This window comes from Mus musculus, chromosome 6, assembly GCF_000001635.26.
Source record: "Mus musculus strain C57BL/6J chromosome 6, GRCm38.p6 C57BL/6J".
Lineage (NCBI taxonomy): Eukaryota > Metazoa > Chordata > Mammalia > Rodentia > Muridae > Mus > Mus musculus.
The window spans coordinates 144,992,611-145,009,160 of NC_000072.6; the positions used below are offsets into that span (position 1 = coordinate 144,992,611).

At 45.5% G+C, this 16,550-nt stretch overlaps 1 protein-coding gene across 3 annotated transcripts in view; it reads right to left on the reverse strand.

Moving 5' to 3' along the window:
• Positions 1-1,224: 1,224 nt before the first annotated feature.
• Bcat1 (branched chain aminotransferase 1, cytosolic) overlaps positions 1,225-16,550 on the reverse strand; it is an 82,323-nt gene continuing 66,997 nt past the window's right edge. For all 3 annotated transcript variants that reach the window (NM_007532.5, NM_001024468.3, XM_011241566.3), the window contains exons 9-11: positions 15,006-15,146; positions 11,741-11,815; positions 1,225-7,694 (exon numbers count right to left, since the gene is read on the reverse strand). In NM_007532.5, the coding sequence (NP_031558.3) occupies positions 7,653-7,694; positions 11,741-11,815; positions 15,006-15,146 (258 nt within the window). In that variant the 3' untranslated portion in view covers positions 1,225-7,652. The remainder of the gene's footprint in view (positions 7,695-11,740; positions 11,816-15,005; positions 15,147-16,550) is intronic.

Below are 16,550 nucleotides of genomic sequence, written 5' to 3' on the forward strand. Positions count from 1 at the left end.
CTTTAAAAGAAAAGCTGGGTTTTTTTTTTTCTATAGTTACATTAGTTTGAATAAGCCACAGAAATGCATATGTGGAGATGGCTCGGGGATTAAAAGCACTGGTTCCTCTTCCAAAGGACCTGGGTTCAACTCCCACCACCCACATGGCAGCTCACACCAGTCAAATTCTAGTCCTAGGAGTCCCAACACCCTTTTCTGTCCTCCACGGGTGTCAGGCACACGCATGGTACACAGACACACATGCACGAAACACACCCATACACATAAAATCACTCTGTAAGTGCCTATGTAACAGGTGCGTTTGAACAAGTGTTCATGACCAGCCAGACGGCTTCAGGCAGCTCCAAGATGGGGAGAACTCCACAATGGTTGCTTGTTCGTATCCTGGAACATCAGTAAACAGAGAAATGGTCTTCATTCAGTGAGCAGTGATGTCTTCACTCAGCAGGCTTCTTCCCTTTCTGTGTCCAAGCGCCCAGCCCGTGAGACTCAGGGCAGGTGCTCTCCCTTCAGAGCTTTCTCTAAAAAAGCCTCCGACACCCAAGCTGATGTTTGAAACTGACCATTGCACCAACCCATCTTCCTGGGCAACCCTGAGAGACAGGAGCAGAACGATTCGGAGGAGGGAGGGGCGGCTTTAATGAACTTGTTTATGTGTGTTGGGGCCGGTGAGAGCATTCTGTGGAAAACACAGAGGTCAAAGGAACACTTGTGGGAGTCAGTTATCTCCTTCAACCAGGTCAGTCCTGGGGATGGAATTTATCAGCACCTTTCCAGCCCCCTCTCCCGAGCCGAGCCATCTTACCAGCCTGGGATTCTTAAATGCCCATTTCATTTCTTTTTTGTTGTTCTTTTTTTGTTTGTTTGTTTGTTTTTTGAGACAGGGTTTCTCTGTCAGCCCTGGCTGTCTTGGAACTCACTTTGTAGACCAGGCTGGCCTCGAACTCAGAAATCCGCCTGCCTCTGCCTCCCAAGTGCTGGGATTAAAGGCGTGCACCACCACGCCCGGCTCCCATTTCATTTCTTGTTCAAACATTTGGTTGTGTGGTTTCAGGTCTCTAGTGCCCTAAATCCTCACCTTCTTGGTGCTGCTGTGGTTTAAAGACATACATGCTATTTACTGCAGTCACTGACCAAAAGCGTCCAGACACAATAAAAGCAGCAATAAGGCACTCGTAGCTTCACGCACGCAACCTTTCCAGTTTCACGACACTGGGCAAACGGTACGTTTTCAGTTGTTTTATTGGCAACAGAAAGGTGGACATAATCTGCAGAACCTGCCAACAGTGAGGAATGTGTCGATTGCCCGCAGAACACCACCACTGTGGGTCCTTAACACTAGCAGGGCTTCACGTGAGACGTCTGTGGTGCAAGGAAGCCACTTTCCATACTTAACTGTGCTTCTACGAACCTTTGGGAGAATGAGGTAGTTTCCCATACCCAGTGAACTCCCACGCCACTCTCCTTACTCTGCACTTCTCTAAAGCCCTCCAAGACCTTCCCCGAAAGCCAGGCCTGTGCACAGCATCTGTCTGTCTACTTAATGACCAAGGAAGTGGAGCCTTGTGATGGCATGGCTTTACCCAATGCTGATGCAGGAGAGATGGCTAAGACTCTGTCGTTCAGCTGACTCTGACCCCACCTGTAATCTCTGAGGTTGAAACTTGCGGTACATATCTGTTCTCAGCCACCAAGTCAAAGGGCACAGATCCTATACCTGTGTCGTTCAGGCTTCCTCTGTGCGGTAGCCGTAGACATGCTGTTGGAGCGTTCCCTACTGGACATCAACCAGAGAAGATCTGCAGGTGTGCAGGTGTGTGCAAACCCACAAGTTTAATCTTGAGACCATCTTGCTACGCTACTGAAACCGAAGGTTGAATTTGCAGCCTCCTGCTTCAACTGTCTTAGTGTTTGGAGCTCATTCATTATGTTAGAAAGAGGGTGTCTGTCAGTAGTCCAAGTTATACTAGAACTCAGTGTGTAGCTCAGGCTAGCCTAAGACTCACAACTATCATCCTGCCTCATCCTCCCACGTGCTAGTGATTCAGCCCACTAGCTTTTTGGAACCTGATTCAAATCTCTGGAGAAATGAAAGAAGTCTCATCGGTGTTCCTGGGAAAGGTGCCAGAGCCCTGGGGTCTGAAGAGATATATCTCCATCTCATCCCCACCCCTTGGGAAGATTTTCACAGCCTTCTGAAACCAGCCAGAGGGAACAACCACATGGCACGGCACACATCTTAGTTGTAAGCCACATAATTTCCAAATCTGTTGCCCTTCATCCAGAAATGGGAGTAGTGGTGTACAATTCTCTGGAGGAAGGAAAAGACAGACTACATATCGCTAATTATTTGGCTTCGGGGCTTTCTGTATCTGAGAATGAAATGACTAAAGACTAGACACAACAGAGCTTACACACCATGGTGCTTTTCCATACTGGACGTTAGGAGTAAAGAACCTCTATGCACCAGGAATATAAACTCAAAGTTTAACTCTAGCAAGACAGGCCACTGGGCTGGCTCACTGGCAACACTAACTGTACTTGGCCCTGACTTTGAAGGCTGAAGGTCCCAGGACCTGGCAGAAAAAGGAGGCCTCTGCAAAAAACATGAATAGTTCACACCCAAAGATAGACTGTCCCTTCTCTCTTCACCACCTCCATTTGTCCTTCTCTTGTGTTCATTCAGTGACAGGTGCCCTGGGTCTTCACCACATGGCCATGCAGATGTCTGTCAGTGTACTAGACTTTAACTCACTCCCAGCCCCGGTTTCCATTAGCTCTTGGGATCTCAGTGCATGATGTGAACTGAACATTGTATCCCTGGTGTTTAAAAGCTCCCACATCAGACTCGTCATCGTATGAAAAGGACATCTTCGGGCACATGAAATCTCAAAACTCACACCCAGCAGTTCTAAAGCACACTTTGTCTCTATGACGAACTTCATGCTTGCTTTCTTTTTTACTCTCTCTGAAAAAAACCTGGATCTCCCTGTGCAGCCCTGTCTGGCTAGCCTAGATCTCATTATGTAGTCCAGGCTGGCCTCACATTCAGAGACCCACCTGTGTCTGCCTCCTAAGCGCTGGGATTAAAGATGTGGCCAAAATCTCAAGTTCTTGTCACTTATTAGAGCAAGTATGATCCACTGGCACTTCGTGGAATTATTACCCACGAATGCTACCACGGTCTTAATGAGCTTCTATATCAACCTTTCCAAATTACACAGCCCAGAACACACTGATGAAGAAAGGTTCTTGATTCTACCTGGGCCTTTGAAAGGAACTTTAACAAGAACAGGAGGAGGACGAGGAGGACAAGGAGGAGGAGGAGGAGGAAGAGGAAGAAGAAGAGGAAGAGGAAGAGGAAGAGGAGAAAATGGAAAAGGGGGAGGAAAACCTCTTTGTAATATCTTAAATGGCTTTTGTTTTTATATTCAAATCCTCAAACTGAAATTGGACCTGGTGCCCATCACTCCAGCTATTTGGGAAACTGAGGCAAGAAAATCGAGAATCTAAGGCCAGCCTAGGTTACAGAGTATGCAAATTTGGTCATCAAAAGTGAGATGATTTAACCAAATAAAAAGTGAAGAGAGAGATGCAGCCCGGTGGCAGAGTGCAGCTGTGTCAGATGCAGCTGAGAATTCAAAACTGTTTCAGATACAGGATACAAATTCAAGTGTATTTGTATACTTTGTTACAAATAAAAGTGTAGATGACAGACATGCTGGGCAAGTGATAGGAGCCTGGTGAGAATCCACAGACTTGAGTGTGAAAAGACCTCTGTTCTAATCTCCCAAGCAGCAGAAAAGAAGAGAACCAGCAAGGATTTCCTTATACAGGCTGAGGAGAACTGTGATGGACGGCTGAGAGCTGTGCTTTCTCTGTTCCTCCTAGGTATCTATTAAACATCACTTTTATGTCTAAAGTTAGTTCAAGTTATCAGCCCACACTCTCCGCGCGAGGTAATCGTTATCCGCTACTTATGTTCTATGTGAACATGCTATCCCACTGTTGGCTGAGCGAGATGCATGTGTGCATGCACAATCAGTGTATACCAAACCAACCCTAATCCGGTGGCCTCTGCCCAGTAACATACAACATGAAAAATCTGAAACCCTTTGCCTCTTTGGGGACAGAGATATGTGGAACCTAGAAAGCTGAACAAATTCTTCCTGTGACAAAATAAAATGGCAGTTGCTACCGCATGTCCATGAAACCACTCACAGGCACCACTATTTGCAACTACAACAGCTAAATACTCAAAAGAAAGGGTTCATTGACCTTATTTGGGTCCAGACGTGAAACACATTATTTCCCATAGTCCTTAGCTTTGATGTGACCAATGGTAATCCTCTAAATGGTTTAGAAAGTACCATCCAATGGAAACAAGCAACCGTTGTCTGCCAAGAGACTTTCTGTCTCAGTCACAAGTTTTAAACTGAACAACATAATTTTATAAGGACAGAGGACTCTGTGTAGAGCACAGAGTCAGGAAGGCAAAGAAAACGGTTATACAGACAGCTTCATACTTCAACTAGTTCCCTTAAAGTGAAAGTGCCAAATTAAAACAAAGTCTTCCCTACATCATGCTCAAAGCTGTCACCAGGAGCCCAGGAGCGCTCAGCCCCGCAAGATGATGTCTTCAGCTACATTATTACCAAGCAACAAGTAACAAAATGATACAAAGAGGATTGTATCCCAGTGTGACTGAGATAGGCTCTCTACCTCTTCACAGAGCAGACACATCACCGCAGAGCTTGTTTCTCTTGTAAGAAGACTTTACATACAAGTGGTGGAAGCAGTGTGTCTTCCCATCACATCACATGCATGTAGCTCCCCCTAAAGGTCAGAAGAGGACCTTTACTCTGTCAAATACTCTGGAACTGGAATTAAGATAGTTGTGAGCTACTAGGTGGGTTCAAGAAAGCGAACTATAGGGTGGCTACCAGAGTAGCAAGTGCTCTTACCACTGAGCCTTCTCCCAAGCCCCTTTAAAGCTTTCTTTTTACATCAGGAAAAACCATAGCTCCCTAACAAAGTTTCTCAGTCACTTCTTTGAATTTTTTCAAACATAGGCTGCCAGCTATCGCTCATTTATCCATTCTTTAGCACCCTTAATAGAGTCCTCCATAAGTAACTCTAACAACCACATTGCATCGGCAAGCCACATTAGCCAAGGCTCAGGTTTGCTCTACTCCTGAACTCCTGGGTATCTCATGTGTTCTGAGGAAATCTGGCTTGTTTGTGAAAAGATGGAGCTATACAAAATAAGAGAATCCTCGTGAGCTTCCAGGCCTGTTTAGTCCCGGTTACACCCACTCCCGTGTGACCCGGGGAGTCTCATCTGCACATCCTGATTAAACATTAAATAATTGCAGTGAATTATGCAAATATCAGCAATAATATTAATTTGTTGATGGTGCCCAGCAGATTAGCTTTACATGGTCCTAATGCTCTACTGTCTTGTGCCTTAAACGATCAATTAGTGTTGGGATAGTGAGTCTTGAAGAATGGGTAATTGCCCGGATACAATTTCAACCCTCATGCTGCATTACGCCCCTGCAATTAAACAAATAATGAACAGGGAAAAGGAATTACAGATGTTCCTTTGATCCCCATAAAGAAGCCATTGCAAAGGTCAGTTTCATAGTCTGTTATCAGTAAGGATGGCAGACCGTGCTCTGTATCAGGCCTCTGGTTTTTAAAACCCATGTGTCCATCCGTCCTTCCTTCCTTCCTTCCTTCCTTCCATTTTAACTGAGCCTGATGGAAGGCTTAACAGGTTTTGATTTACGAGGCCATGGCCCATGTTCCCGACCATCACATGGGCCACTCTTAATTTAAAGGCGTAAAGTCTTAAGTGGACTCAGGAGAGACAAGACACCTCCCTTCTCTCCAGACTCAGTTTGGTCATTCTGTGCTACCTGATGGCTACGACACCTGCTGTCTATCCTAGACGTAAAGATGAAGTCAAAGGGTAGAGGAAAGCCAAAGAGCATCTCACGATGCTACTATCTCATGAGCACCTGCAGGAAGGATCCTGAACAGGGAAGGATAGAGACGCTCAGCTCAAAGACACCCTCGCCCAAGACCAGTCACCAAAGAAAAGGCCCCATCTCCAGTCATGGCCTTCTCCAATTTTTTACTGTTTCTGTCTAAAAAGCCAGACAGATAAACAACTGGAATGGAACTTAAGTGCTGTGTGTGTATGGTTAAATGTTAAATGTCTTAAGGACTGTCTCTAATGGGTGGAGTTTTTATAAAGCCCTTCCCCCTGAGGCTCTGAAGAGACCCAAGTTCCATCAGTAAGCTGAAAGCTATGGAAACCAGGAAACCATGTACCATGGCTGAGTGTCGACCTTCCGAGGCTTTCTATCAAGACCTGACTTTCTCCTGGATAAGCTGGGCCATGAGAGAACTTTTCACTCACAGTTCCTAACCAAGGAGAACATGGTCTGGAATTAGTGTCTGTTACTAGCCAGGCGCTTCGTCAATGCTCCTTCAAGAGAAGGGTTCAAAGTGTAGATTAAGATTCAAATCCAGAGTTTATCTCCCAACCTGACCCTTTATTTGGCATTTAACACATAATGTATAGTATCTGTCACTTCCATGTGGTTAGTATTTCATCTTTCCAGGGCAATCGCTTCAATTCCAAGATAATCTTAAAACATAAGACAATTCTTCCAACTGACTGTGCTGTCTGGAGGAGTCCATGGACAGGAAAGACAGCCTGAGGTAAATACTGCTACATGCTGCCCAAATCAGGCCTGGCTTCCGAAAGGGTTTCAGCATGGAGAGACAGAAAGTACACTTCTATGTTCATTCTTAGAGTAAACATGTACTGAAAATACCTACTATGTGCTGGGCTTTGAGGATGCAAAGATCTAGAAGGCACAGGACCCCTAGTCTCATAGCAGCGCAGTGAGCAGCCAGTTATAGTTACGTAAAAAGGGCAGTGCGGACAACCAGCCTCAGACACCTTGGGTGAGATTAGTGCAGACCGTGATACGAAGAAGGGACAGTCACCTTAGCGTGGACCCAGGGACCAACGGAGAAAAGAAATCCAGGTGACCGAACTTTTGATTAAAAAACAAAAACAAATCATGGTAGGACGCCTGTCAATCACCCCAGCATCCAGAAGGCTGAGGGAGACGGGAAGGCTGCTCTGAGTCTGAGACCAGCCGGGGTGAACATTAGGGAACACCAGGCCAGCAGGGCTGCATGGGGAGCCCAAATCTGCCCCAATTAGAAACAAACAAACAAAAAAAAAACAACCAAAACAAAAAACAAAAGAACCTCACCAGCAAAAGAAACAAAGTGTCCTGCTCTGAGAGTGCCCATGAGTCACAGGGAGGCCGCCTGTGACATTTCCTCAGTAGCCCTTCCAGCACATAGACATCTTATTGGTTTGGGAACCCATTCTCCTACTAAGGATCTGGTACAGGGTGAGGGAGACTACAGTAAGCAATTGCTACCATGTATATAGGTGGCATTGAACACTGGCAACTTTCTGTGGCTCAAGGAAAAAAACCTCATTTGGTAACACATGAGGAACGCGACTACAATGTGCAAGACTAGATGGTCACAGGTGGTCCCAGCTCGAGGGCAGGAGTCGCTCTTCTGTGGCACCGTCACCGATACCCTGAGCTTTGCCGTCAGGGTAGCTCGATTGTCCAGTCACTCTCCACCCTTCCATACTGAAACAAAAGCAAAAACACGTGCTTCAGTCTAAAAGCGAGCAGCTCAACAAAACCCCACAGGCTCCATCAGCTGCAGCAGGGGCTCTGCAGCTAAGAGCTCGGACTGATCTTCCAGAGGACCTGGCTTCTATCAGCACCTGGGTTCAAAAGTCTTTAATTCCCGCTCCAGCGGATTCAACACCCTCTCTGTTTCATGTGCACATACCACCCCCTCTATTCCCATAGACACATAATTAAAAATAAAAGCGAATCTTCTAAAAAAAGAAAATGAGTGTGTTGGCACCTACCCGTAGTCCCAGCACTTGGGAGGTGAAGGCAGTAAGGATCGACAGGCATTTAAGGCTAGCCTGGACTGTAAAAGACTATCTCAATCAATCAATAAAATGATAATGGCCTCAGGATGAACCTGCAGCTTCCTTTTCCTACTCCATGAAACAAGAGCCCATTCCTCACACCCCTTTCCCTGATGCCTGAAGCCCAGGCTCCTGCTGCCCCGAGGCAGGCATGGTGGTATTAATAATATTCATCTTGTTAGGATACCATGGAAGAATTTGATGCTTGCTGTGATGTGATGTCTGCCGTGTCTCTTCAATAGCTCTGGTTTGAAGGCTCTGTCCCCAGGGTGGAGCTACCAAATGATAGCAGAACTGAAGCTGTGGCCTTGGCCCTTAGCTCACTAGAGCCATTGCCTTTCACTGCATAGAAACCTGCCACCTACCTGCCAGTCTCAGAGACCAGACCAATGTCTAATCTCTAAAACTGTGAGCTAGACAAACCTTTTCTCGTTATAAAATGACTACCTCAAGTATGTTGTTTAATAATATGAAACCTATCAATGCCATATTGTTTAAGACATTTCCCGTCTCTTCCTATATGTAAATACACAAAAGTAACACATGAGCTGTATTTAAAAAAAATTATCTTGGCATCTCATTCCTTCTTTCAATGAAGAAATATTACTGTCTGTATACTCTACCCAAGACTTGTGCTAATCCCAAGGGACATAAAGAGAAGTTTAAAACAAAGCAAAACAAACAAACAAACAAACAAACAAACCCAAAACCCAAGCATTCAAGCAGCTCTAGGAGGGACGGGTGTGACTGAACTTTGGAGTCTAGGTAGCTCAGGAGGTATTTAAAAGCTTTCCACAGGAGGTGTGCCGCACATGCTCTGGGGGAACTCTGGAAGGTTCAGGGCCAGCCTGGTCTACACAGTGGGACCCTGTCTTAAAAACAAATCCAATGAAAAGGTTCCTACAGGGATTGAACACTGAAGGACAGACAGCCATGACCTTATAATGCAACCACGTTGTAGGAGGCTCAGCAGAGACGTGGCCTCATGAAACAAAGGTGCTTTTGCCCCGCCCCCCACCCCCAGAGTGGGAGCTGGGAGTGTAGGGTGGGTGGAAACAGGAGAGCAGGCGACATGGAGAGCTAGTGCCTCTCCCTCCTCATTATAAAAAGAAGGGGTGGGGCACAAAACAATCTTGTGTTGGGACTGTGCCCTTTGCAGGAGGTAAAGTGAAGGTCCCGTAAGCTAGCACCCAGGGACCAATGTGGATAATTAGCTACACCGGACAAGTACTTATCCTAATATTCAAAAGTTTATACATCTGAGGTTTCAAAAATTCCCCCTGGGTCATACTGGCAAGAACTTGGGTTTTAATTTTTCTTTTGTGGGTTTTTTTTTAACTCTTGTCTTTAATTTTGTGGAACACTTTGTAGGGAAACATCATGTTTCTGTGTAACACCCAAAGAGATCAAATGTCAAACATGATGTAACATCAGACTTCTTTTTTCCCCCTCAGTAATTACTAAAATTATTTTTCTTGGAAACAGGCGAGCTAGTCACTTGGCTAACAGCACCAATTTGCCATCTTGTCAGAGGATAATTTGGAGACTTGAGGACACAAGCATAAAATAATTGAGGGAAGAAGATGTGGTTTTGATTATGGACGGAAGGCCCTGTTGCTTAACGCACTGGGGGACACGGGGGTGTGTGCTTGTGACTGACTCCGAGTCATCTCTGATCTCCTGTGCCTGTGGTTACGACCTTTGTCTTTGTTCAGTATGGATTCTGAGTGGACGGGGGGGGGGGGGGGGGGGGGGCTCAGACTTGCAAAATGTGTGATGACTGTGAACTTCTGATCCCCATGTCCACCCACCAAGTGCTGGATTACCAGCATGTGCCTGCAACCGGAAATACTCTACTTCCCCAGGCCTGACGTTGGATTTAATGTCACCGTCCCTGAAGCACATAAATCAAGAGGGGAAAGTTTGGGTTTTCTCAACCGCTCTACCACATGTGTCTGTTATTTATTTTTTTCCTTTTTCCAGTGTGTGTGTGTGTGTGTGTGTGTGTGTGTGTGTGTGGTGTTGTAGGCGTGTCTATATGTGTCTGGACATGTGGACATGTAGATACATATATATATATGTGCACGTGCATGCAAAGTCCTAAGGTTGACACTCTTCTTCCTTATTCACAGAGATAGGGTCACTCAATCAAGCCCAGAGCGCATGGATAAGGCTGGTTGAACTGGGCAGATTGCTTTGGGGATCTCCTGGCTTTCTTTCAGAATCACCAGGTGGGTTGTCATGTCATGCAGCAATCTACATAGGATTCTGGGTACCTGAATTCTGTGGGTGACAAGCATTTAAGCACTCATCCCCTATGTGCGTCTTTTCAATTTTAACCTTTAAAAAAAAAAATCAGGTCTCACTATATAGCCCTGTTGAACGCCAACTCCCGATGTAGACCAGGCTGGCTTTGAACTCAGAGATCCCTTGCCCATCCCTCCAAAGTGCTGGGATTAAAGGTGTTCTCCTCACCAACTTTCTTATAAAAGATCTCTATGGAAAGCACCTCACTGGTGTAAAACAATAAGTAACTATTCTCTTTCCTTCTTTATTAGTTATTAGTTTTGGCTTTTTAAGACAGGGTTTCATATAGCCCAGGCTAGCTTGGAAGTTCATTTGGTGGAGGATGGCCTCTGGTCTCCTGAACTCCAGATGTAGTGAGATTACAAATGTGACCAGCTGTCTGGTGTGAGAGGCTGGGGCCTGACCCCAAGGCTTTGTGCCCAGTAAGCAAGGACTCCACCAAATGAGCTCTGTCCCCAGCCTGAGAAACTCGGGAGAGAAAAGCAGGTGGCTTATTATATAGAAAAAGCAGGTAACAAAATTGTGTTTAATTACAACTATCTTGTTGGAAAATATAAGTAAACAGGTAAATGCTTATATAATATTGGAGTTATAAACATTCAAAACTTAGAATTAACAGTAATTGTATCTAAGTGCTAGATCCATGGGTAAGTTTAATTCCTCTTTCTTTCTTCCCCCCTCCCCCAGCTCTGGTTATTGAGACATGACCTGACATTACCACATGGTAGGTTAAGACAGCACCACTATATTCCAACCCTGTCTCCTATTTTTAATATATTTTCCATTTTTACAATAACATGTTATACTCTTAAATCAGAATTTTAAAGTATTGAAACACATTTATTCTGGAATGCTAGCTGACACCACATCCCTCATGAGTACTCCACTTCCACACCCCCCACCCCCCACCCCACCCCCCACCCCCTCCCCGCCTTCTCTCTTTCATCTCCGGTCTTACTCAACTCTGCTTATTCTGTCAGGAATATCTTCCTTAAGTTTAAATTACTCGCCCTGAATCACACCACTTCATCTCTTTCCTTTGTGGTTCTACTATGTGGAGGACATAATGCTTTAGCACTAAACTTGGGCTATCTCACTGACCACAGCCTGAGCCCTAGAGGGATTTTTTTTTTAATATTTTTTTCTTTTACGTATCTGAGTATTTTGCCTGCATGTATGAATGTGCACCATCCATGTGGAATGCCAGAGGCACACAAAAGAGTGTACCAGAACTCCTGGAGCCAGAGCTGTGAACTGATTGATATGGGTGTGCTGAGACATGAAATGAACACAGGTCCGCTACAAGAGCAGCAAACGCTCTTATCCCCTGAGCCATCTCATCTCCCCAGCTGGCCCCCAACCCCAGGTGGTGAAGATGGCTACCTGGATATCAGTCAGCTTTCCCAGGATTCGACTTGCAAGCTTGGGGCCATTCTCCATCGTTGGAATATGCAGCATCTGAGGAAGGAAGGAGAAAGGAGTCTGAGGGGGAGAGGCGCGCATGGTGGGACCAGGAAGACCGGAGTCTGAGGGGGAGAGGCGCGCATGGTGGGAACAGGAAGACCGGAGTCTGAGGGGGAGAGGCGCGCATGGTGAGAACAGGAACACTGGAGTCTGAGGGGGAGAGGCGCGCATGGTGGGAACAGGAAGACCGGAGTCTGAGGGGGAGAGGCATGCATGGTGGGAACAGGAAGACCATTCCTACAACAGGAAGGCAATCCCACCAGACCAAGGGAGGCACCTGACATACTGCCAACACATGCTACCTCCCTAACCTGAGCTTTTTCTTTTTCCATTTTTTTATTAGATATTTTCTTCATTTATATTTCAAATGCTATCCCAAAAGTCCCCTATACCCCCCCCCCGCTCTGCTCCCCTACCCACCCACTCCCGCTTCCTGGCCCTGGCATTCCCCTGTACTGGGGCATATGATCTTCCCAAGACCAAGGGCCTCTCCTCCCATTGATGGCAAACTAGGCCATCCTCTGCTACATATGCAACTAGAGACACAGTTCTGCGGGGTACTGGTTAGTTCATATTGTTGATTCTCCTACTTGAATAAAAAAGTCAATTAATGACAACATATTCATTTCCTACCAACTCAACTGAAAGCACAAAAGGTTTGGAAATCATTCTTCAGGGTGGTTTAAGGAATTCAGAATAGGGCTGGTGAGATGGCTCAGTGGGTAAGAGCACTGACTGCTCTTCCGAAGGTCTTTGAGTTCAAATCCCAGCAACCACATGGTGGCTCACAACCATCTGTAATGAGATCTGACCCACCTCTTCTGGTGCTGTCTGAAGACAGCTACAGTGTACTTATCTATAACAAAAAATAAATCTTTGGGACAGGGTGAGCGGGGTTGACTAGAGCAAGCAGAGGCCCTAAAAGTCAATTCCCAACAGCCAGATGAAGGCTCACAATCTGTACAGTGTGTGCACATAGACATAAAGTAAATAAATAAATCTTTAAAAAAAAAAAAAAGGAATTCAGACTAGAAGGGGTCCCTGAAACAGTAGACTAACTCAACCCAGGAGTCTAAGAATCCACAGGATGGATAATTGCCCCCTACTGAACACGCTGGCAAGGAACCAGACCTCAAAGATATTTCTCAACAAACAAAAGCAAGACATTTCAAAGAGATGAATTAAAGCAAGGCTCTTCTTTTACATAAGGAGTTTCTGAACCTACATCTGGGGCAGGGCGCACCTCCATGGGCCACAACTCCCATGGGAAGGCAGGGTTAAATTCCTAGCTGAAAGAGATCTCATGCCCTTGGCTTATATCTGAGCCATGCCCGTTCATGCCTTGCTGGCGGGCTGGCTTTTGATGCTTTGATAGTTAGTAGATAGCTCATATTCTCAAACACTCTTCTTATTATGCCTTTTAGTATAATACGATAATTAGGAACCCTTTGGGCTCTGAATGCCTCCCTGGAGCATTTAGGAGAAGCATTAAAGATAAGTTAACCTTTGTAAACTTTTTATTTCTAGAGTGGAGGAACAATTGGATTTTAGTTACTAAAATGGACAAATAACATACCTAGACATTATCGTAAAATACTCAGACTGGGCCCTTACAATCCTTTCTTCCTCTCTTTGCTTCTCTCTGTCCCTCCCTGGTATGCATGCCTCCTCCTCCTCCTCCTCCTCCCTCATCCCCATCTCTCTGCCATATCAACATAAAACCAGGTAGTTTCCCCACTGAGAAATATCTGCATGTCAAACTACATCACCAACCAGCCCTGAAAAGCAAATTCTAAAGTGTTAAGCAAAACATAATAACAAATAATAATAATAATAATTAATAGCAATGATAATGAATAGTAATAATGATCAGACTAGTCAGCTGAGATTATAAGGTTCGATTCAGGAATCAGGGGACTTTGTATCTAACAAGCCATCAGAAGTAGTTAGTCTTGTAGGAACAACACCTACGCAGTTACAGGCTGCCTGCATGGCCACAGCATAGCAGCTACACACTTATGGAAACCCTGGAAAGCAATTCCTATATATATATATATATATATCCTTACACTATAAAGACAGAGGCTGACAGATGTGCACGAGGAAAAGCCCTCGAACTGTCAAAATAATACACACACGACACAAGCAAAAGTGAATTAATGGGGCTGGAGAGACGGCTCGGTGGTTAAGGGCACTGGCTGCTCCTCCAGGGACCCAGGTTTGATTCCCAGCACCCACATGGTTGTCTGTAACTGCAGTGTTAGGGCCTCCACAGACACTGCACACACACGGTGCACAGACAGACGTGCAGACAAAATACCCATACACATGAAATAAAAGCAAATAAATCTGTTCTTTAAAAAAATCAGACAAATGTAGCAAGAAGATAATAGGACATCAGAGGGCATCATTTGAAATGTCTGTGCAGGGGCTGGAGAGATGGCTCAGTGGTTAAGAGCACCGACTAATCTTCCAGAGGTCCTGAGTTCAAATCCCAGCAACCACATGGTGGCTCACAACCATCTGTAATGAGATCTGATGCCCTCTTCTGGTGTGTCTGAAGACAGCTACAGTGTACTCACATACATAAAATAAATTATTAAATATTAAAAAAGGGAAAGTGTTGAAATGTCTGTGCAGTGTTCTACTGAACCCTGACAACAGCAATGGCATCTGATGAAATTTCACCTCGCATGCATTCAGTGGCCGCTCCACTCCTAATTCCTACTGCAGCGGGCTGGCAGAACCAGGGGACAGTCTGACCAAGTTAGGCTCACACATTTTCCAAGGTCAGGGCTGACTTGATCTCATGGTTGAGTTCTCATGAAACCACCAGGAAGGTGAAATGTTTGAGCCAACCCAGGACCATGCTCTCCAATTTCCCTCACGTTATGACTTCATTCAATTACAGGTAAATGTTTATATCTTTAAAATTCCATTCACTCATTTACTCGCTTATTGTGTGTGTGTGTGTGTGTGTGTGTGTAGGAGGAGGGTGCAGACAAGTGCAGGAGAGGAGGTCAGAGGTAAGCTTTGCAAGTCACTTTCTTTCCTTCCACTAAGTGGGTCCCAGGGACCAAATCTTAAGTTCTCAGCCTGGATGATAAACGTCTCCATCACTGCGCCATCACCAGCCCTGGGCAAAGGGCTAGGAATGATGAGCACATAAAACTACTTCTCTTACCTGGCCCTTGTACAGAATATCAGAGACTGGGCAGACAACGCAGGCTGTCCCTGAGCCGAACATCTCCTTCACTCTGTTCCCCTCAAGGGCGGTGGCCAGGTCATCCATGGTGAGGTGTCTCTCACATACCTTAAACTCACCCTGTTTGGAATGTTAGAAAGAGGAGGAGGAGGAGGAGAAGGAAGAGGCGAAGGAGGAGGGGGAAGAGGAGGGAGAAGAGGACGGGGAGGAGGAAGGGGAGGAGGTAGTGGTGGAAGAAAAAAGAGAAAAAGAAAAAAAAAGTCACTGTGTGTCTTTGGATCTGGCTGAACTTGGATGGTGTCATAATGGTCCCCTGCAGGGAGCAGGAAAGGGCCCACTGTGCGATTACCTTAACAAGTTGAGTGGGAAAGGGCACACTGTGTGTTTGCCCAACACTCTGAGCAACCCACTTCCAAATCACAGCTTTCAAAGGAACTTGTCTAGATATTCATCATGGAGTCATGACGCACAGTCATGACTTTAGGGCGTGCACATTGTCATGGATTTCACAAGCAGCTGACTCTAAGAACCACTTCACGCACTTAACACATTTTCTGTGTCTTCCATGATAGAGGAGAACAAGCGACTGCATCAGACGTTGGTATGAGAATGGCCGTTGACTTTGTACCCACCATGGGCCGAGGTCTCTAATGCTGAAGACGTCCTCTTTACATTACAGGTGAGGATGCTTGGGCTCCAGATGGGGAGGGGCTTTCCCAGGGCCAAACAATCCTCACCTGATTGCCTTCAAAATTAGTAAAAAATCATAACCTGAGCTCTGAGAGCTGAAGTCATCGCTCTTTGTTAGGAGCCAATGTTTTGAATTTGTATGAGCAACTACAGTGAGAGCTGTTGTGATTTTGTTTAAAGTTAAATAAATTATTAAACAAGCATGTTTCAGAAAATCATCAAACCTTACTGAGAACTGTTGAGGTCTGCGTTCTGGAGAGAAGCAACAGAAAAATAACCCTCTTGCACATCAACAGAGCAGGGCTCGTCTGTGGATTAGCTCCCTGTGCGGCAAGCTGTGACCCCGGTGCCTCTTGGCATTTTCAACAAAGCTTTAAAGTAAGCTGCAGATAAGGAGACAAGGAAAGCCAGAATATCCTCCAGAATAACCTATCTTCCAGGCTCAAGAGCCAGAGGTGTGAAACTGGCTCTTACTGGCCTGGTCCGGCAACCTTCTGTGCTCGGTTGATTTACTCTCTTAATAAAACAGAAATTACTGAACGTCAGGAAGCTATCTTTCCAACTGCAAACATATTTGGGACAGGGCAAGCTGTTGAAATTAAACCAGCAGCTTGCAAAGGCCGTGCCCACTGTGTGCCAGCCAACAGGCAGCACTGGGGTTTTGTCCACTCTGGACTTAGTAGGATTATTTAGCTTACAGCCTCTGTTTGCAGTCTTTTCCAGAGAAACTGTGGTCCACTCCAAAATTATGTGTGTGTCCAAACATTTGTGTATGAGGACTGTCTGACCACAGTGTCCTGAAAACCTTTTCATGGTCTATGGGGACTTTTGGAA